This window comes from Periplaneta americana, chromosome 2 (assembly GCF_040183065.1).
Source record: "Periplaneta americana isolate PAMFEO1 chromosome 2, P.americana_PAMFEO1_priV1, whole genome shotgun sequence".
In the NCBI taxonomy this organism is placed as follows: domain Eukaryota; kingdom Metazoa; phylum Arthropoda; class Insecta; order Blattodea; family Blattidae; genus Periplaneta; species Periplaneta americana.
In genome coordinates this window covers 194364769-194388364 of record NC_091118.1, presented here as the reverse complement: position 1 = coordinate 194388364, position 23596 = coordinate 194364769, and the positions used below count along the sequence as shown (strand labels likewise).

The 23596-nt window shown below is 33.9% G+C and overlaps 1 protein-coding gene across 1 annotated transcript in view; it reads left to right on the top strand.

Moving 5' to 3' along the window:
* bdl (borderless) overlaps positions 1 to 23596 on the top strand; it is a 191576-nt gene that overhangs the window by 9699 nt on the left and 158281 nt on the right. Inside the window, 1 exon segment of the mRNA XM_069819236.1 lies at positions 10998 to 11100. Within this exon segment, the coding sequence (XP_069675337.1) occupies positions 11034 to 11100 (67 nt within the window). The 5' untranslated portion in view covers positions 10998 to 11033.

Here is a 23596-nt window from a genome sequence, read left to right as displayed (position 1 = left end):
GATTTTAGGATTCATATATTCTTAGTTTATAATTTTACGAATTATTATAAAAATGCACCTGTAGGCCTATATAGATATTCGATATTTTAGCAAAAATAAACGTTTTCAGCATTTCTGCTATTTAAAAGTTATTTTGCGATTGTCATCTATGTACAGACCTAGAAACAAAATTTGGGCCACCTGAATTTTCCAAGTTCTAATTAGAATATACTGCGCATGTTTAGTGCTTTCTTTCTCGTTAGCCACGTTGAAACTTCCATATCGTTATACGAGTTTAATAATAATAATAATAATAATAATAATAATAATAATAATAATAATAATAATAGATCGACTATTGATCAGATTTTTTGTATTCGACAGATAATGGAGAAAAAATGGGAGTATAAGGGTACAGTACATCAGTTATTCATAGATTTCAAAAAGGCATATGACTCGGTTAAGAGGGATGTATTATATGATATTCTTATTGAATTTGGTATTCCCAAGACACTAGTTCGATTAATTAAAATGTGTCACAGTGAAACGTACAGCAGGGTCCGTTTAGGTCAGTTTCTATCTGATGCTTTTCCAATTCACTGCGGGCTAAAGCAGGGAGATGCACTATCACCTTTACTTTTTAACTTCGCTTTAGAATATGCCATTAGGAAAATTCAGGATAGCAGGCAGGGTTTGGAATTGAACGGGTTACATCAGCTTCTTGTCTATGCGGATGACGTGAATATGTTAGGAGAAAGTACACAAACGATTAGGGAAAACACGGAAATTTTACTTGAAGCAAGTAAAGCGACCGGTTTGGAAGTAAATCCCGAAAAGACAAAGTATATGATTATGTCTCGTGACTAGAATATTGTACGAAATGGAAATATAAAAATTAGAGATTTATCCTTCGAAGAGGTGGAAAAATTCAAATATCTTGGAGCAACAGTAATAAATATAAATGACACTCGGGAGGAAATTAAACGCAGAATAAATATGGGAAATGCATGTTATTATTCGGTTGAGAAGCTTTTATCATCCAGTCTGCTGTCAAAAAATCTGAAAGTTAGAATTTATAAAACAGTTATATTACCGGTTGTTCTGTATGGTTGTGAAACTTGGACTCTCACTCTGAGAGAGGTTAAGGGCGTTTGAGAATAAGGTGCTTAGGAAAATATTTGGGGCTAAGCGGGATGAAGTTACAGGAGAATGGAGAAAGTTACACAACGCAGAACTGCACGCATTGTACTCTTCACCTGACATAATTAGGAACATTAAATCCAGACGTTTGAGATGGGCAGGGCATGTAGCACGTATGGGCGAATCCAGAAATGCATACAGAGTGTTAGTTGGGAGACCGGAGGGAAAAAGACCTTTAGGGAGGCCGAGACGTAGATGGGAGGATAATATTAAAATGAATTTGAGGGAGGTGGGATATGATGATAGAGACTGGATTAATCTTGTGAGGGTGGCAATGAACCTTCGGGTTGCTTAAAAGCCATTTGTAAGTAAGTAAGTAATAATAATGTAATAATAATAATAATAATAATAATAATAATAATAATAATAATAATAATAATAATAAGAATAATAATGATATATAACTCTTGTTGAAATCATACATTACAGACAGTGTTTCTTAGTTACCATAGCCTTTTTCTTTCAAAGTAGATATAATATTCATAACCAGGCTTAGGATTCGAGACAACTTAAGAAAGAAGTGAAGTTAACAGTGCAACGAAGTATAGATGGAATGAAGCGGCACGGTGTGTTTTGTTTACCTGTGCGTAGTCTACAAACCGGTTCGTTATCAGAGGTACAGTATTCTTCCGTCTCTCCCTACGAAACGAACTCAGGCCATCACAATGCATTTTCAGTTCATAGCGAACAGTTTTTTCGATCTAGTTGCAAGTATGTACTACATGGTTGTTCATTGTAACACTAACGCCTTTAGCGTTGCCGAGAGACATGAAAACTTGTGAGGTATGTATCCTACTTCATTTTCCACCGTCACTAGATTGTACTATTAACAGTAGAATATGAAGCAGCACATTGACGTCGTTGTTTACATTCATAGTTTGTTAAGTTGGAATACTCAAATCACACACATATGTAAAATAATTTTGATGAAAATTCATGCACTAAAAAGAATTCGAAATTTCCTTCCGTTGCTTCTCAAGAAGAATTTAGTGCAGTCGCTCTTGATGCCTCATTTTGATTACTGTGACACTCTCTACACTGACCTTAACATGAGACTGACAGACAGACTACAGCGTGTTCGTAATGCATGTGTTCGATTTATTTGCAACGTCCGTAGATCTGACCGTATCACACCTTCACTAAATTTGCTGTCCTGGGCCCGTCTCAAAGAGCGAAGAACTATTCACTCTCTCATTTTACTCTTCAATATTCTTCAAACCTCTAACCCTAGCTACCTAGCTTCTCATTTCCTACATTTTGTCCTCATATCACGAAATAGATACTCGCTCACAATACCATATCACACTCTCCATTCCTAAACACAGAACATCCTTCTATTCTTCATCTTTCACCGTCTCTGCAGCTTATCTCTGGAACTCTCTACCACAACATGTCAGAGACTGTCGGACGTTGTCTAGTTTCAAAAATAAATTAAAATTGCACTTTTTGAATTAGATTCCTTTTAGTATAAGCCCTTTTCTCTGCTATAGTTTTGTAAGAATATAGGCTATATATTTCTTTTTCTTTCCGTTCCCCTTTTTGTTCTCTTTATCAGCCGATGAATTTATTATCATAGCCTTTTTATCGTGAATTTTATTTTATTTTTGTATTTCTTTTCTTTTTTATTATTATTTTATTACATTTCATTTTGATATATTCTTCCTTACGTTTTTACATATTAACCATTTGTACTAAATGAGTTGCTTTCATTATATTCCAATATATTTTACTTTCTTTTTTCTATTATGGTATTATTTTCATGTTTTTAGTGTCGATTTTATTATGCTATTATTATTTTTATTATTATTATTTTGTAATAGGGTAGTATTCTGTTCTTTAACTTTTTGTTAAATTTTAACTGCTTGTATACTTTGTGACCTGGTAGAGTGTAAGAGAAGGCCCCATGGCCTTAACTCTGCCAGTATAAATAGAGAATTATTTATTATTATTATTATTACCAACCCTCAATTATGACCCAACCCTCAATTATGACAATAGGGGAACATAAATATATTGTAAGTTCACAGGGCTAACGGCTTCGAAGCTGGGTACCTGGTTCTAATGAAGTGCACTGGTAGCAATCAAAACATGGGGGCATGAGATAGTTACTCTGCCTGCCATTAAAAATTCACTTCACTAAGTCCCCAAGGTAAAAAAAATAAAAAAAAAATTATTATTATTATTATTATTATTATTATTATTATTATTATTATTATTATTATTCTATATGAAACGCCGGGAGAGCCTCAAGTCATACATTATTATTATTATTATTATTATTATTATTATTATTATTATTATTATTATTATTATTATTATTATTATTATTAGTATGTCTACTATGTTCAAGGATCTCTATAGTCAAGTTATGCGTACATTGGTTGCTAAAGTGTCCCGGATCGTAAGCCTGTTCATAACATTACCGTCACAATAGTTGTTCTTCAGTAATATAACAAAAACTTTTGTTAAATGGCGTGAAACATATAAACTTCCTAAAGAAGTACAGAATGAAATGATGTCAGCCATAAAATTTTCCGTTTTAGTAGTTAGAAATAACTTATAATTAAAGTGTTTATAATCTTTAAATATAATAATAGTACATTATGCAACGAGCCTATAATGAAGGTAATAAAGAAGTGAGTGGATATTTATGAAACGAGCGCAAGCGAGTTTCATAATTTTCATACGAGCTTCTTAATTACCATTATAGGCGAGTTTCATACGACTTTTTATGCTCGACCATATTTCTAACTTGATATTATTAATTTTCTTTGTATCTGACCTTGACCAATGTCCCATATGTTGTGAGATGTGCGCAGACGCGAAAGTATTGACTTTTTCCCAGGAACAGATGTCCACATTGACCTTGCTAGGCCATAAGAACCTACAGAGATAACATTGAAATTAAATTAGACATTGAAAAACGAGATGACAAATTGAGTTTATTTGAATATTATTTACAATTCACGCTAATTATTATAGTGACAGAACATAACCTTCTGCGACAGTATTGAATTTCCAGCCTCCGTGACTTTTCGCTAATTCTCTTTCGATTGCATATCCGAGAATAATCGATACTTGCGGTTTTATAACGGTAGAAAGCTGACCTGTCATTGGCTGAACAGTTGTAACCTGAGTCGTCATTGGCTGAAAGACCTGATCTTTAATGAGTAGGTGTACTTTAATGAAATGCATTAAAGGTCTGCTACCAGGTGTATAATTACTGCATTTCGGCATGGTCGAGCATAAATGTAGAAAAAAATTCTGTTTATATTAAAAAATATACTCATCTTTTTGTTTTATTACTTTAACAATAACTTATATGGTACCCATAATTTTTTCAAATAACACAAATCATGGGATATTTCTACTGTTATTTCCTATATCCAAAATGACATTTTTGCTGACATCCATTTTTTTACAAGTACGCTTTCTCTTTTTCTTAGGTATATAGCGGAAAAAATTGTAAACAATTCTGTATCTTTTGGCAGACACGTGTATGTTGCAGCTTCTAAATAAACTCTTACTCTACTCTTTTCACATAGATGTTGTTTGTTGTTGTTGTTAGTCAACTGCCAAAGACAGCCAGTTCCTTTCCCCCCTCCATTCCATACATCGCCGACTAGCTATAGGCATCGTATTACACTAATCAGACTTCAGATGCATACAAACAATTGTTATTCCTCCGACACATATCGTCAAGTGAGATGTACTGCCTGGTAATACGTAGCTGTACATATTTATTCTTTGAAATTTTCGTAGTAGTTTTTCATTGATCCCATTAGACCAGGATCGGCGAAAATGTCATCGTGATCACTAGCAATATTGACATCGCAGAGGCAGCGCAGTAGACTGTCTTTGCTTCACCCCCTCCTTTCCGTCCATCTCCCCTACAACTCCAGTACACAGGCATCTATCAGTGGCGGGTTACCTGCTTGTATTTAGATTGCTTCTTTCTCAAAACCTTCAACGTCTGTTCGAAAACGCGTGTTTAAGGAAGAATAGGAGGAACAATATTTTGTTGTGTACATGATGACAATGTAGACGCCTCTTGTGTTCCAAAATTCTAATAGGCACTTATAAATCAAACATCTAGCGACATTACTACACGTCATAAGATTATCACGAAATCATAGGTAAGCATGAACATATCCAATGTAATTGTAAACGGAAATGTGTACAGTAGAAAATAAATATAAACATAATTTTCTTTTTGTTTGGATGGACGGGGCGAAGCATTTAAAACATTTTAAAAAATAACTAAATTCAAATAATAGTTCCGGTACTAAAATTGGATAAAACAAGATATGAGTCAAAGGGAACTCCATGCAAGTTATGTTATTACTTTGGAAATCGTAAAAACATTGAAGTGCTATAATGAAGGACAGTTCATTAAAACATGTCTGAATAAAGTTGCTAACAATATTTGTCCCGAATAATCTGATGTTTTTAACAGTATGAAATTATCCACACGAACAATACAAAGGAGGATAAGGAGAAATAAAATAAAATAAATAAATAAAATAAAATATGTATAAACAGTGGTCTAATCTCCCGATTTGGGAGAAAATACTGATATTAATACAGTAGAATTGGTAATGTTTACTCGCGGAGTTACGAAGGATCTCTCTGTATAAGAATATTTGTTCGATGTCATTGCACTTAAAGGAAATACAACAGGGAAGGAGTTATTCCAAGCTTGAAGAAAATACAGTATATAGAAGAAATGAATCTGGACATAAAGCAAATTGTACCTGTACTAACGTACGGGACTCGAAATACGACTTTAAAAAAGTCTACTAGGTGGAATAATGTGTTATTAACAAACCTGGAATTAAGTGAGCATGTAAAATGTAATTGTATTAACACATCAGACTGGCTTAGATTGATTTAAAATGCTCTCCATAGAAAATATGTGTAGTCCTATCATAGGTCGCCCGCCGCTATCCTACATAGCTGCTATGTTTGGCTCTATATTCAATAACATGTAATATCTAAACAAAGATCGTGACTAGCAGACGAAAATGTACGAGTTGTACAGGGACATCATTTTATTTTTACTAACATTTCTAATATTAACCTGGCTATATCTTTGCATTAACGGTTGAGAGCCGGAAACACCGTTTGCTACCCCCTTCCACGACTGGAGTTCGATGATACTGGCGTAATATACAAACAAATCACTTTACTAGGTATAGGAGGAAAGAAAAGTAGCTCATCCATTTACGTAAACTAGGAAATATCGCGATTTTGAGTTTGATCATTTTCATTAGGTTTTTCTTTAATCAAAGCACAGTACCGTATTAACAATGAGTGTTTTTACTCACGAACTGAGCTGTCCATGTGGACGTATTCATTATGCAGTGCATATTACACTGTCTACAGCACATTAGCGTACAATATAGAGAATGAAGTTAAATTGAAAAATAATCATAACATGGATATTTAAACACATTTTTGAAAATGGTGGCCGTTCATTTCGATACAGGCTTCAGTTCTTTTGTGCATATTAACGCACTATAGACTATTGTACCTAATTCCAATTACCAGTTTCTTCCTTCGTACTAGTAACTCATGTTGAAATAATTCTGTACCTACTCTATAAAAGAGTACCTTACGTACTGTAAATTCAATCTTCACTTCTGTCCGATCCGAAAAGATAAAATTACTCAGACATACTATCTACTGTCCGTCCAAGTGGTTATGTCGTAGGGTCGTAGGAAGGGAGGAAATCACGTGACAGTTAATTACTTAACGAGGCCCTTTTATTTAAGTTATTTTAAACAGTTGTAAAATATTACGTGGACGTCCAATCCCTAACAGAAATTAATGTTTTCAGAAAAGAGCTAAGACAGCCCAGCCACTAGCCTTTAAAAAGGGGCGAGCAGAAGCGAGTAGGACAAACCGGGATGCTATAGGGAAACGTACAACAATACTTGTGCGAAAATATGATTCAATATTGGAAGCTCTTTCGTCACTGGAAAACGTGAACATATTTCTGGAACGTACTATACTCACTAACTCAGTACTGCTTACTGTGACAGCTTATGCGGCCTTTGTTCTGTGTGGAGAACGGTTGGAAGTTTACTAGTAGAGGGGGTGGGAGTGAAGTATATTAAAAAATTCAGATACAATAAAAATTGAAGTAAAAATAAAATGATGTCCCTGTATCTGTAGTAACGTATGGGACTCAAAATACAACTTTAAAATAATCTAATAGGTGGAATAACGTGTTATTAAGAAAGCGGGAAATAAGTAAAGATATAAAACGTTGCAATTGTATAACACACCAGACTGGCTTAAATTTATTTAAAATGCTCTCCATAGAAAAATATATGTAGTCTTATCATAGGTCGCCTGTCGCTATCATACATAGCTGCTATGTTTGGCTATATATTCAAAATTTCTAGGACTTTTTATAGACTACAGTTTAACATGGGATAAGCACATCGAATACATATGCACAAAGCTATCAAGAGTTTTATATTTGTTAAAGAAATTAACGATTTGCGTTTCTCAAAATTATTTAAGATGTGCCTACTTTTCTTTCTTTCAGTCGATAATCCGATATGCCCTAATTTTCTGGGGAAATGGAACCAAAATTGGAAGCGTCTTGATTTTACAAAAGAAAGCCATTAGAATTTTATGTAGGCCTAAATCAAACTATCTGGAACATTTCGGCCACTTTTCAGACAATCACGGATTTTAACAATCATAAATTTGTATATATATGATCTAGTACTTTACACTCGACAAAATATCGACAATTACTCATTAGTGGCCAATATACATGATCATGAAATTATAAATAGTGAACAAATTAATATTCCATATTGTAGATTACACGAGAGCAACACAAACTTTTTAATTATGGGGATGAAATTATATAATAAGCTCCCCAGTGAATATTATAAATTACCAATAGCTTCAAAACTGGATTTTACAATTGGTTATTGAATAAGACTTTTTATTCTGTTGCTGAGTTTTTCAACACAAATTTGTATGAAATTGTATTTTAATAAATAAGTTTAATTGCAATTTAGTTAGTTTTCTTTAATTTAAAAGTTTCAAATTATTTCATGTTTTCATTGTATTATTTAAATTTTACTGTTTATTTTATTAGTGTTTTTTAAATGTATTTAAATTTTTTTCAATGTATTCTGACGCAGCCTAAAACTGTATGTCTAATGGCCAAATAAATTGAATTGAATTGAATATTATGTAATATGTAAACAAAGATCGTGACTAGCAGACGAAAATTTACGAGTTGTATTAAGAGTGGCAATTTGTGACGTATTTTCCTAGGTTGTTATAGCACAGTAAAAATAAAGGTGAAATTAAATATAATCTGTCCATCTATAAATCAATATTGCGTAGTGTACGTCAGATACTTGTGTTGAGAGTCCGTCACTGGGATCCGAACGGAGTGCTCTATACTCTTCGATTGATATTACATCTTATACAGGGACATCATTTTATTTTTACTTCAATTTTTATTGTACCCCTTCTACTAATGAAGTTCCAACTGTTCTCCAGACAGAATCAAGGCTGCATATAGTAAACAGCACTGAGTTAGTGAGTATAGTACGTTCCAGAAATATATTCTCGTTTTCCAGTGACGAAAGAGCTTTCAATATTGAACCATATTTTCGCACAGGTACTGTTCGTTTGCCTACGTAGCATCCCGATTTCCCCCACCTGCTTTTGCACGACCCTCTGTAAAAGCTGGGCTGTCTTAGCTTTTTTCTGAAAAGAATAATTTCTGTTAGAAATTGGACGTTTACGTAATATTATACAACTGTTTAAAATAACTTAAATAAAAGGGCCTCGTTAAGTAATTAACTGTCACGTGATTTGTATGTATGTATTTATTTACACTGCAAGTGGACAAGCACCCGGTGGCAGTGGTATATACAATATTAACAATACACAATAAAATGATAAGCAATACACAATAAAATTTACAATACATAATACAATTTACAACACATATACAATTTTATACACAATACAATAAGAATACACAATACAATTTAACACAATAATAATAAAACATAAAATAAAACACCTAATTTTACAACACAACCTACATAATTATGTATAGGCCCTACATAAGTTTCAATAGTCTTTCACTTTACTCTCATCTCATTCCCTGTAGTGGCACTATGACGCATTTCACTGACACTTTAGCACACATTTCACTGACACTCTGTAACACATTTCACTGACACTATAGAACACATTTCATTGACGCTATAAATTATCACTGATCGGAACTGTTCACTGTACTGTAAAACCATAACTTCACTGACTCACCTCGCTTCACTGATACAACAGTTCAAATAAGTCAAATAATTGCATCCTTATGCATACTTATAAACAGAACTACATTTAAACTAAACATTTCTAGTCTAAGGCCCTCTTACACGCTATTTTTAAATAATTTACAATTCAAACCAAGGAAGTAAACTCGTCAGGCTAGATAAATACATGTCACCTTAAAAAATTAAATGTTGAATGTCACCTTAATTTTAATTTTCACTTTATACACAACTCTTTAAATTATTCTTGAATCTCCTTAAGGAAGGACAGCCCTCAAAGACCGCTGCAGGTAGGTCATTCCAATCATTTATAGTTCTATTTAAAAATGAGAATTTACCTACATCCGTTTTCTGTTTCCTACATTTGATTTTAAAATCATGATCGTTCCTACCATAGTACGTTGGCTTTTCTAACCGAGCCGTTATGTCTACCCATGCTTTCTGACCTAGATGTGCTCTATACAATGATGTTATTTAGTTTTCCTACGTCTTTTTTCCAAAGTTTCCCATTTAAGTTCTTTTATCGTATCGTTCCCATCTTCTCTTTTACCTTTAACAAATTTAGCTGCCCTATACTGGATTCTTTCTAAGGATCCTGCGATATAACCACTTGGACGGACAGTAGATAGCATGTCTGAGTAATTTTATCTGTGCGGGTCGGGCAGAAGTGAAGATTGAATTTACAGTACGTAAGGTACTCTTTTATAGAGTAGGTACAGAATTATTTCAACATGAGTTACTAGTACGAAGGACGAAACTGGCAATTAGAATTAGATTCAATAGTCTAATATGCACAAAAGAACTGAAGCCTGTATCGAATTGAACGGCCACCATTTTCAAAAATGTGTTTAAATATCCATGTTATGATTATTTTTTAATTGAACTTCTTTCTCTATATTGTACGCTAATGTGCTGTAGACAGTATAATATACACTGCATAATGAATACGTTCGCATGGATAACTCAGTTCGTGAGTAAAAACACTTATTGTTAATACAGTACTGCATTTTGATTAAACAAAAACCTAATGAAAATTATCGAACTCAAAATTGCGATATTTCCTAGTTTACGTAAATGGACGAACTACTTTTCTTCCCTCCTATGCCTAATAAAGTGATTTGTTTGTGTTTTACGCCAGTATCATCGAACTCCAGTCGTGGAAGGGGGTAGCGAACGGTGTTTCTGGTTCTCTAAAGGTATAGACAGGTTAATATAAAAATGTTAGTAAAAATAAAATGATGCGCCGTTATATTGCAGGTTGCGTTCAGTGATGTCATTGTGAGTACAAATTTGCCGACGGCTGCTTTAGACCACAAGCCATGGCTTCTAATGACATTTGGTCATATTAATAGAAAGATCGATTGTAATATACGATAGGTCGATCGTTTTTTGTTTATTACAGGAGCAGACATCGGCCGACGCTCATGTGTTTACTTTGATGGTGGATTTAGTTTAGAGAACGTTCTATTATTGCCTGCGCCTTCATCTTGTCCGCAGGGAGGCTGAACCACTTGATAATCCCAGCTGATCGAGATGGCCGAGCCGTGTGTCAGGCACGCTGTGTTGTCGACGCTAGTGACGGTGCTGTTAATTGGAACAGGTGAGTGACTTTGTGATTCTGAGCCCATTGCTTGTGTTTGAGGACTCTATTGCTATTCTATTACACACTTGCGAAATTAAATTTTTGTTCAAGGTTTTTGATATCGAAGATTGATTTTGTTTAATTGTTGGCTCTTGTTGAAGGATCTGAAGTTAGATTTCGTCTATCACGTATGGAGAAAAATTATATAATGATTTGAAGAATTGCCATATTTATAGTTCCAATCATGCAATATTAACACACTAGCCCTACCCGTGCGCTCCGCTGCACCCGTTAGAAATAAATATAAAGTAATTACACAATTAAAATAGGACATTTGATCCAGGGAACATTCGTGTTTGATAGAAGGATAAATCGTTTATTATATTACTTAATTTAAATTGTATTAAGAAAATTAAAATGCGATCATTTTGATTTAGAAACCATTCATTTGGTCATAAAAATTATTTTAGGAAATACAGAAAACGAATGCCTATCAAGTTTTCTGTGCATAAGAAGCTATTTTAATCTTACCTGTCCTCGATTCACTCAGAAGTTACTGTAATAACATTATAGAATTATGTCTATGTAGAGAAACTACACTTTCCAATGGTGAATTAATAATTAATTATACAAATCGGTTAATTTAGCTTCCGATATTACTTCATACAAACACAGAAACATTCTCTGTAGGCTATCTTTCATAGCTTTCGATTGTTGTTGTCCAAGGCCTCTTATAGACGAAGTCATTTGTTTTTTTTTTTTATTTCATTACACCGCCTTAGATGGCGTTGTTATTGTAATTTTGAAGCTCATTTATCTCATTAAATATCAGTCCTATCAAAATTTGACAAAGAATAAAACTTATCGTAAATTATTTTTAAAGAAATGTCTGTTATGTAATATTTTTCACGAAAATTAATAATAAGGGAGATATTTCGATTTATTTAATTCAAGCCCCCTTATAACCCCCCTTTTAAATAAAATATTTTGAATGCCATATAGCCTAAATTCTAAGTTACAACGAACTTAATTTGTATTCCAATTTTCATATAAATCGGTTCAGCCATTGTCACGTGAAAAGGTAACAAACATCCAGACAGACAGACAGACACAAAAATAAAAAAAAGCGATTTTCGGTTTCAGGGTGGTTAATTATATATGTTAGGAGCAATTATTTTTGGAAAATCGAAAATTACCAGAAAAATTTCGGCTACAGATTTATTATTAGTATAGAATAGATTTAAATACATAAATCAAGTAATCTTTGAAAATGTCTATAGGCCTACAGTAAACAAAATCAGACAACACTATCTTTTTCATATTCACAATTTAGATTCAACTCGCTCCAAGTCTTATGCTTCCTCTTCACCTGAAAGTTACGTCTTCGAGACTGTCTGAAGAATGACCTGAAGATTAGATTCAGATGATGATGATGATGGTGATTATAAAGCATGGCGAACATGCAATTAAGTTTGAAAAATTCTAAACAACAGCTTTTTGTGTATTTTCCGGAAGACGCTCGAAACAATAAGACTTTCATAGATGCTTACTAAATCCATCTGTAGGCAGTTGTGTTCAGCTGGCTGAAATTGAAAAGAAAAATAAATTATAAAAAAAGACAATAAAAAATAAAAATTCATTTATTCTCATTATGATTGCCATTAAACCAAAGACTTGAAAGTGATATCGCTATGTGTGTATTGAATACAGAGTCCAGATTTGAGAGATACTGACTGAAAAACAGGCAGATTTGTCGTATTAATGCAATTATTTTATACTTTAGCAAATAACTACTCATTTTTATATGTTAAATGTTGTTCGTGTTTTGAACACACAGTAAGTGTATGTTAGAAAGGCGTTTTTGTGTTATTTTGTAATCATCTTGCGACCTCCTCAGATCTTTATACGACCCCCCAGTTTGGAAACCGCTGCTTTAGGCTAATAGCACAGTCTAGTATATATAGTCGAGAAGCTCAATATGTAGTAAAAATGCATTCATAGATAGTTGCCAACCACTAGGATCGCTAATATCGCCTCATTACAGACAATGCGAAATAGTACCAGCACAGTCTATTGTTCCTAGTACCCTCACAACTCAAGCTTCGTGACTGTATATACTAGATTATGCTATAAGGAAATTTCTCTCTCTAACATAAATGAGAAATTTGTTATTTTGTTGCATTTAAAAATATCCCTCCATATCAGTATAAAAGTAGTACCTCTAAAATTCATTCTTACAATATAGAACTAGTTGTTTATCTTAAAATTGTGAAAGCCAATATTCTACACGTTTCAGTGAATTCCTGTATCCCGGTAGCTACTTTTTTTCTCCTTTTTTAAGTTTGGGCTTCATTTTATTTTTTACCAAAAACCGAATCTCGAATTCAAGTTGTTTCTGCAGTGTTATTTCTACATACGAAAAATATAAATTTCTGGTCAAAAACCACTTGTTTGTTTTAATAAATGCACAGAACCTGATGTACACAGTAGGCCAGAAAAAAGGCACAAAATTAGAAATACTCTGTTTTCGGAAATACATAACATTAATTTATAATGAATACACTGTTGCAAAGAGTAGACTTTAGAGATGAGCATGACTTTTTATTATGTTTTTCGAGGCTCAATTAAAATTGTATGGAGGTCAATACACAATGATGCGAAAAATATGGTTTTGAAGACAATTTATACTTCAAAATGCAGAAACTGAATGTTGGTAAAATTATGGTCGGCATAAACGATCGATTTTGCGCTTCCTTACAAAAAAATAAAAAATAATGTTTAATAAATGGTAAAAAATTAAATATTACAGTACTTTCCCGATCTACAAGGACTGTGAAATTTGCCTTAAAATAAACTTTCAAGTAAAATCATTAGCTACTGGAATATAGCCATTTAAATTTTGTGTCGTTTTTTTTTTTTTTTTGTCCACTGTGTATGTATTACCAAAGATTCAGTACTCCACCACACTCGAAAATGTCAGTATTGACGTCATATGTAAATGGCTGCGCTCTTTAAATACTCCTAGTTGTTAACTACTAGTATCGCTACTATCGCCACATCACAGACAATGCGAAATAGTACCGGCACAGTCTATTGTTCTAAGCACCCTCAACAACTCAAGCTTCGTGATTGTTTATACTAGAATGCGATATTAGCGTTGGCATATAATTGATGCCATTCAGGTAAAGTAATAAAATAAAACTATATTTTGTTACGTATTTCATAATTAAACTGCGATTTACGTTTTTATTAGGCCTAATTATCATGTTAAAATATATTTGTTGTATAAATTAACTAGTGGCTTGTGCAGCAAATGCTGCAAACTAAGCTCATTAGATGTTCAAATAAACATTTTTCAGATTTATTTTCAATGAAGAATACCAGACATTCTGAAAGTCATTTGCTTCCACAATAATGAAAGATACTCTCTCTCTCTCTCTCTCTCTCTCTCTCTCTCTCTCGAGCCAATACTGAAGAGAACCAGGCATATAAATATCTACACCACACCGCCATTAAATATATGAAAAAGACCCAACCCCACTTGATTAATAACTATTAAAATATTTGATTTTTAATAATTTTATCATCTTACGTAAGTTTTATAGCTTTCAGTAACGTATACTATATATACTACTATATAGCCGCCACTCAGTAAAATATAGAAATCAAAATCTAATTTAAGTTATTCTCTACATCTACTTATATAACCCCAAAACGTTTCACTTTCATATCATCAATATAGCATTAATATGTATAATTAATGAAAAATAGTCACATCATGGCATTAACTACAATAATATTTCATTTCTAATAGTGATAATGTCATCAAACCACCTGAAGTTTTGTAGTTTTTAATATCCAATACACAGCTGTACCCAGAAAATTACACACCACAGAATCGAACCTGTAAATAATTTTTAGTAAGATAAGTTTTTAATAACCAATTTAATTTGAGCTCTAAATATGTCAACATTCTTGCAGATCATGGCCTTCGTGTAATATTGTTTACTGTAGTGTGTGTTTTGTTTTATTCTGAAATGCAACACGGCCGACTTGATGCTCGCTTCGCTTCTCCTGAATGCAATTAGTTAGTTCTTAAAACTGACGACAGATGGATTTTGGAAAATAGGAAAATTATGTAGGAAAATTGACATTTCACTGAAAACTACTATTTTTCCGAAAAACTTTGGGTTCCAAGCTTCCAAACGAGGGGCCATTTATTAAAATCCGTTCAGCCGTTTTCCCGTAATTTCCATTACCAGTTCAAATTATATATATAGATAATATCTCTAAAACTTTACAAAATTATTCAAATTACGAAGTTAATAGATTTTACAAAACGCTAATTTTTTTATCACCGAATATTAAAACTCAACATCTCCACATATTAAGAGTGGAGAGATAATTTGTAGTTAATGAGGTTGGTGTGCTTTGCTGTCGATTAGCAGTAACTGTCGCAATAAAACCGTCAATTTGCTGTCATAAAACGTGTACAGAATGAAACGCCGGTTCTCTTTTCTCAACCAATCGATTTTCATTTGTTCACGTCTGGTCGCACAAAGGCATTGTTTCGATCTTGTGTTCTGCGTCCATATTTATATCCTGCTGACGTAAGTTTACTATTGCGAAGCAGATTAGTCTAGAATTTTCAATCATTCGGAAATTTTCACGCCACAGTACCTCTTTAGCGGGATGGAGACCTCTCAAATTTCACGTTGCTGTCCAGCAAAGCTCTCAAGGATTGTCGTAATCAGTGAATCGATTGAGAATCGATTACATGCAACAATAATTCTGATAAAAAAAACTGTTTCTGAAAATACAACACTTGGAAGTTATGCAATTCGATGAACCATGATACATTTTTCAGTAAATCAATGGACATTTTCCGTGGAGACGTTTTGTAAAATCGGGAGCATTGTGTAGACATCAGAGTTTGCATCGGACGTTATCGCTCGAGCGCCAAGTAGTTCATAGCATAATCCGATAGGTAGCGCACATGCATGATGGGTAAAATTGTCGCGAGCGATAAATCCTCAAACGGTATAAGCCGAGCGTTAGACATTCGTTCTTGTTACAGTGATGAACTGTGTAGTAACATCATAGATGTTTATCATTTCAAAACTTTGCAGTGTTTAACTAACCTCTCCATAGTACAACTACAAAACTTGCTTTAAAATGTAACATAAATGTTGTAGGTAATTTTTTTTTCAAACAGGAGTGATTTTGTTTTTGCCACATCTGATAGATGTTATTGGATGTAAATGTAATTATTATAAACGGAGAACACAATCACGATAATGCAAGAAATGTATCAAGTTTTCTAGTAATAATAATAATCTCTAATAATTAGTGTATCAGTCTTTGCGTCTGTAACAGTTGTGTAGCATGATTATTCGTGTTACTATATTTTCTGTGATGTTATCTCTGTACTAATATTGTTATTAATCTACTGCTATATCAATAATATTTTGTAAAACGTTTCTACATTGTCGCAGTATAGGCGGAACACTATGTATGGACCTATCATATTATATATGTGGTAAATCAAATATTGAATAATTATTAATTAGTCAAAGTTTTGATACTATTTTATTTATAACTTCATGTTACTGCGTTTGTCATAAACACTGAAAATAAAGCCTTATTTTTACCGTGTGAGCAAAACATATGTATCTTATCTGTCGCCTTCCATACAAGATAAGACATGTCGGTGAGATGACCTTGTACTGTGGTTCTATTTATTACGAGCGTATCACGACCGATCTTATCTCACTCGAGGGTGCGACATTCGAACGAGTTCAAGCGAGCGATTTAACTCCAATGCAGCACTCTGATAGACACATAGAAATTGAGTTTCGAGTTCCAGGACATGAAAATAAATTATACAAAAAAACCGGACACTTTAATATTTGCTAGTATTTTGCAAAACATTATCTTCTCATACAATATTATGGTAGCCATCTGTTGTTATGGAGACGTGTATACATTGTTGATTGTTTTTTGTTTTATAAAGAAGCCATTACAACCAAATTTTCCAATTTTGCTTTTGGAGTCTCAGCTATAACAATTTTGTCTCAACCATTTTGTGCTTCATTATCGTTATCATTCGTTATTTCTTTATTTTTATATTTTCTGAGTTTAAGTGGGGTTGTAACATTTGTCTTAAAACAAGATGCGACCTGAAGATGTGGCTCGAGCTGTAGCCCTTTACGTTGATGGACGCAGTGTACGTTACATTGCAAATGTTATGAATATGGCTAGAAGCACAACCCATGATACCATAAAACGGTATAGAGAGACCCTAGAATATACCAGAAGACCAGATTCTGGTCGTCCAAGAGCTACAAATCCAAATGAAGACAGGTATATGGTGTTGAGAGTTCTTAGGGAGCGCAACCTGCCAGCTACTAGTGTAGCCCAGCAATTTGTTAACATGCATGGACGCCCAATTTCGGCCAAAACAGTTAGAAGGAGGTTGAAAGCAAGTGGACTGATATCAAGTAGACCTGCTACTGGTCCCAGACTTCTTAGGATGCATCGAGTTGAACGACTGCGTTTTGCAAATGATCACAGGGATTGGAGAAATGGACAGTGGAGCTGTGTTCTATTCACCGATGAGTGCCGTTTCAATCTGTGCTCACCTGATGGACGTGAAAGAGTTTGGAGAAGGAGGGGAGAACGATTTTCACAGTGTTGCATTTCCGAAAATGTGCCGTATGGAGGTGGTGGAGTGATGGTTTGGGCAGGAGTGTGTACGGATGCTCATACAGAGTTGGTTTTTGTTGAAAATGGAAGACTAACAGCTGATAGGTATATAAATGAATGTTTGGCTGATCATGTTGTGCCATTTGGCCAATTTGTAGGCGATAATTTTGTTTTAATGCATGATAATGCACGGCCGCATATTGCCCATGCGGTCGGAGATTATCTCCAAGAAGTGGGAATCCAAGTTCTTCCATGGCCAGCAAGGAGTCCAGACATGAACCCAATTGAACACGTGTGTGACATGCTGGGACGGCGTGTTAAGAATAGACGACCGAGACCAGAATCGTTACAAGAGTTGAGGCGAGCACTTGGCGAAGAATGGGAACTTATTCCTCAAGAAGACATTGCTAACCAAATTGAGAGCATGCCAAGACGTATGGATGCAGTTATTCAAGCCAGAGGGGGTAATATCCCTTACTAAAAAGAGTTTTTAATGTTTAAGGCACCATAAAATGAAAAAAAAAACAGTTAGACCAAACGATGCCATAGTTATACGCCCTTTGTAATTTTTTTTGTAAATTTTCTCATCAGAGATTTTTTTTCAAATGTTGTCGTATAAGGTGCTAAATGAAACATTATTTTGTTTAAATGGATTTTGTTTCATTTTGAAATAATTGGCAACAAAATACAAGCAAATATAGAAGTGTCCGGGTTTTTTTTTGTCCCTGAGTGGATTTTAAAATAGGTTGGCAATTTTCGTCTTCATGGCAGTACCTTAATTCGTCATTTCTTGGCATCATTACACGCTCTGTTGGAACGCCCGAGAACAATGAACGAGTGCGAACAGCCGTGGCAAGAAGTGTGACCAGCTGAGCAGTGAGACAGTCTTTGGCGCTGAATATTCTGAGAACGACTCTTAGGAGACTTGGGACAAATAATCCTCTCTTTCAACAAGATGGTGTAACGGCGCATATCGCAAAAGAAGGCTTGACTACTCTCAGAACCATATTTCCTGATCGATTGATTCCAAAATTTTGGGATATCACTTGGCCAGCAAGATCTCCGATCCGAGTGTATGGGGCTATTTAAAGTTCAAAGACTTCCAGAATCGCCCACTACAGAATAAGAAAAAATAGTTGATTTGTTATTTCATAGACCCAGTTATTAGTGTTATTCATGTATGAATAAATTCACTTACGTACTAATGAATTCATGGAGGTCACAGTAACTAGTTCCAGCGAATCAAAATACCATCCAGTGTCTTTACATTCAGTCTAAAGAATCTAGGAAAGTGAGAAGGTAATATGAGAAATTATTGTAGGATTGAGAAGGAAGGAAACGGGTTCCGATCCTTGTTATTGATAGGTGGTACTATTCCAGTATTCTTGGAAAGACTTGGGAAACCGAAATAAAAAAAATAGTAGAAAGTATCATAATCATCATCATCATCATCATGATCATCATCCAAACAAGTTTAAGCCCATGGCCTGTTACGGTCTCAGTGAGTTATTCTCGGTCCATCTTTTTTTTTTTATGGCCCAAAATCCTCTTCCCTTTGGGGGACAGTATTAAGACATGGCTTTGGAAAGTAAAATAAATAAATGTATAATATGCACACGAAATATACAGGGACATCATTTTATTTTTACTAACATTTCTAATATTAACCTGGCTATACCTTTGGATCAACGCCGTTTCCTACCCCCTTCCACAACTGGAGTTCAATGATACTGGCGTAATATACAAACAAATCACTTTACTGCGTACAGGAGGGAAGAAAAGTAGTTCATCCATTTACGTAAAATAGGAAATATCGCGCTTTTGAGTTTGATCATTTTCATTAGGATTTTGTTTAATCAAAATACAGTGCAGTATTAACAATGAGTGTTTTTACTCATGAACTGAGCTGTCCATGTGGACGTATTCATTATGCATTGTATATTATACTGTCTACAGCACATTAGCGTACAATATAGAGAATGAAGTTAAATTCAAAAATAATCATGATATGGATATTTAAACACATTTTTTTAAATAGTGGCCGTTCATTTCGATACAGGATTCAGTTGTAATGTACATATTATCGCACTATAGACTATTGTACCTAATCCCAATTACCAGTTTCGTCCTTCGTAACTAGTAACTCGTGTTGAAATAATTCTGTACCTACTCTATAACAGAGTACCTTTACGTACTGTAAATTCAATCTTCACTTCTGCCCGATCCGAAAAGATAAAATTACTCAGACATACTATCTACTGTCCGTCCAAGTGGTTATGTCGTAGGGTCATAGAAAGGGGGGGGGGGAATCACGTGACAGTTAATTACTTAACGAGGCCCTTTTATTTAAGTTGTTTTAAACAGTTGTATAATATAACGTAGACGTCCAATTCCTAACAGAAATTAATGTTCTCACAAAAGAGCTAAGACGACAGCCCAGCCACTAGCTGGCGAATAAAAGCAGGTGAGGGAAACCGGGATATGACGTAGGCAAATGGACGACAGTACCTGTGCGAAAATACGATTCAATATTGAAAGCTCTTTCGTCACTGGAAAACGCGAACATATTTTTGGAACGTACTGTTTACTATGACCGTAAGGCTACCATGACTGTATATGCAGTCTTGGATCTGTGTGGAGGACGGTTGAACTTCATTACTAGAAGGGGTGGGACTGAAGTACATTAAAAACTCAGGTACAATAAAAATTGAAGTAAAAATAAAATGATGTCCCTGTATAAATGTATCAAATTTCTACATATTTTAAAGGACAAAACTAAAATTCTTTCAATCATTTATTATCATAATACACAGTGGACAAAAAAGGCACAAAATTAGAAATACTCTATTTTCGGAAATACGTGACATTAATTTATAATGAACACAATGTTGGAAAGAGCAGACTTTAAAGATGAACAGGACTTTTATTATGTTTTGTGAGGCTCAATTAAAATCTTATGGAGGTCAATACACAGTGATGCGAAAAATGTGGTTTTTTGAAGATGATTTATTACTTCAAAATGCAGAAACTGAATGTTGGTAAAATTAATAATAATTAATGACCCTTCAAATAATCAAAATTAGAAATGATGCTCTGTGTGACCGCCATTTGCCCGCACAGCCATTTCTTCTCCATTGTCCAATAGCACTGGATATCTATCTTTGATCAAGCCGGTCCCTACATTCAAGAAGTCATTCTTTTAAATTTTCAATATTACGAATTCTTGTTTTGTAGTAAACTGCTTTTGTAGTTGACTCCATACAAAATAGTCCATAGGATTAAAATCTCCTTTGATACTCCAGCGGAAATCATCAGAGAATGTGAGAAATGCGATCTTTCACGCAGTAATCTCCCATGAGGGATATCATGTCCGTATCTTGCTAATCAATCATTTGTACACTTGAAACAGTCCATTCTCGCTGAACGTAGTTCCTTGCAATTTGACGGGGAGGTAAATTATCGTATTGGTGCAAATGTTTAATGAAAATCTTGTCTTCGTTTGTTAAGCGACCCATTATTCACAAAATGAGAACTCAAAACGGAAGAAAACAAATGATGATAGCACAACAAACGGCTTGGCCTGCTGAACTTGTAAGACCATAATGCTTAGTTCGGCATAAACGATCGATTTTGCACTGCTTACAAAAAATAAAAAATAATGTTTAATAAATGGTAAAAAATTAAATATTACAGTACTTCCCCGGTCTACAAGGACTGTGAAATAAACTTTCAAGTGAAATCATTAGCTACTGGAATATAACCATTTAAATTTTGTGCCTCTTTTTGGCCCACTGTGTACACTGTGGCCGAGCATATTGGGTAATTAAATCAATGTTATTCCGAAAACACGCTATGATATGTTTCATATAAAATAATTTTTTTCTCGAAAAGGAAGCAAAAATGAACGAAATTGTATTAAACATTTTTGATTGAAATTATTTCAAAGAATAACCCACTGAAGTTAATGACATTACTTACGATTAACACTGTATGTATTTGTGTGTGTGTGTGTTTAAAAAACCATTTCAACATAGTGAAATAGTTGTTTCGTTCAGCATCCATCTTTAAAACAGAGTAATTTATTTATTCATTTTTAAATCTTTACAAAATATAATTGGCAATAAATTAATAAAAAACAAACATGTTGATAAATGAAATATTATATAAATTGGATTAATGAAATAAATATTTATAATTTAGAGTAATAAAGGAATAATATAGGTTCATAAAGTGTAAAAATATGTAATATGAATTAATTAATATGCTTGAAAAATGATAATATGTCGCTTTTCAATTGACAATTAAACTAGTAACTTAAATTGAACGTTTTATTTGGAGTTGCAATAATTACAGCTTCATGTAGCTAGTGACGAATTCACGGGTAACCAATGGAAAGTAGAAATGAAAGGATAAAAGCTTTGTTCAGTATCAGATGAAAGAAATTTCCGCCCATTAAATACAGAGTGGTTAAAACGACATGTTTGATTACAAACGCTTATTGAGCAAAACCACTCAGCGGAGCAAAACGCAATAACCTGTTTTATTTGAAGTAGCAGATAAAGCAAACAGCTTGCGACAATGTGAACGATTTCAAATTATTTTAAAAGGAGGAGCGATTATACGTAGGAGAAAGTAATTTAAAAGATTTTAAACAGAGACTGGTAGCTTCTAGATAGCAAACGATATATTCCAACGATATGAAACACATCCATCACGATTCCTGTCGATTTGCTAGACATAATATTGAGTGACCTGCAACTATTTTCAAAATGTTTGCAACATGTCCCTTGAGAAAGAAGATAAGCAATCCTGTTAAGACGGAGCATGCAGGCTCTGTATTCGCCTGTGTAAGTTCGGTGTGAATCCCGTAATCTTGAGATTACGGATGGTTAGGTACCGGTAGCTGTCACATGGCTTATGTTCGCCATATCCCGCAGGTGACTTTGAGGACTGTTGAAATGATTACATTCTAAGTAATAGTAATAATATTAATAATAATAATAATAATAATAATAATAATTATAATAATAATATTATTTCTGTCATAAGACAGATCATGTGAAGTTGAAATGAATCTTTATTACTACGAGGTGATATTTTGGTTTTAACGATATACGCGAAATGTGTTAAAACTTAATTATACAGTGTGTTAATTAGATAACCAAGGGTAAATGAGGTCAAAAAGTAACAAATCCTTAATTTTATTGTTAATTTCATAATACAGGGACATCATTTTATTTTTACTAACATTTTTAATATTAACCTGTCTATACCTTTAGAGAACCGGAAATACCGCTTGCTCCCCCCTCCAAGACTGGAGTTCGATGATACTGGCGTAAAACACAAATCACTCTACTAGGTATAGGAAGGAAGAAAAGTAGTTCATCCATTTACGTAAACTAGGAAATATCGCGATTTTGAGTTTGATAATTTTCATTAGGTTTTTCTTTAATCAAAGTACAGTACTGTATTAAGAATAAGTGTTGTTACTCACGAAGTGAGTTATCCATGCGAACGTATTCATTATGCGGTGTACATTATACTGTCTACAGCACATTAGCGAACAATATAGAGAATGAAGTTAAATTGAAAAATAATCATAATATGAATATTTAAACACAATTTTGAAAATGGTGGCCGTTCATTTCGATACAGGCTTCAGTTCTTTTGTGCATATTATCGCACTATAGACTATTGCATCTAATTCCAATTGCCAGTTTCGTCCTTCGTACTAGTAACTCATGTTGAAATAATTCTGTACCTACTCTAAGTACTGTACATTCAATCTTCACTTCTGCCCGACCCGAAA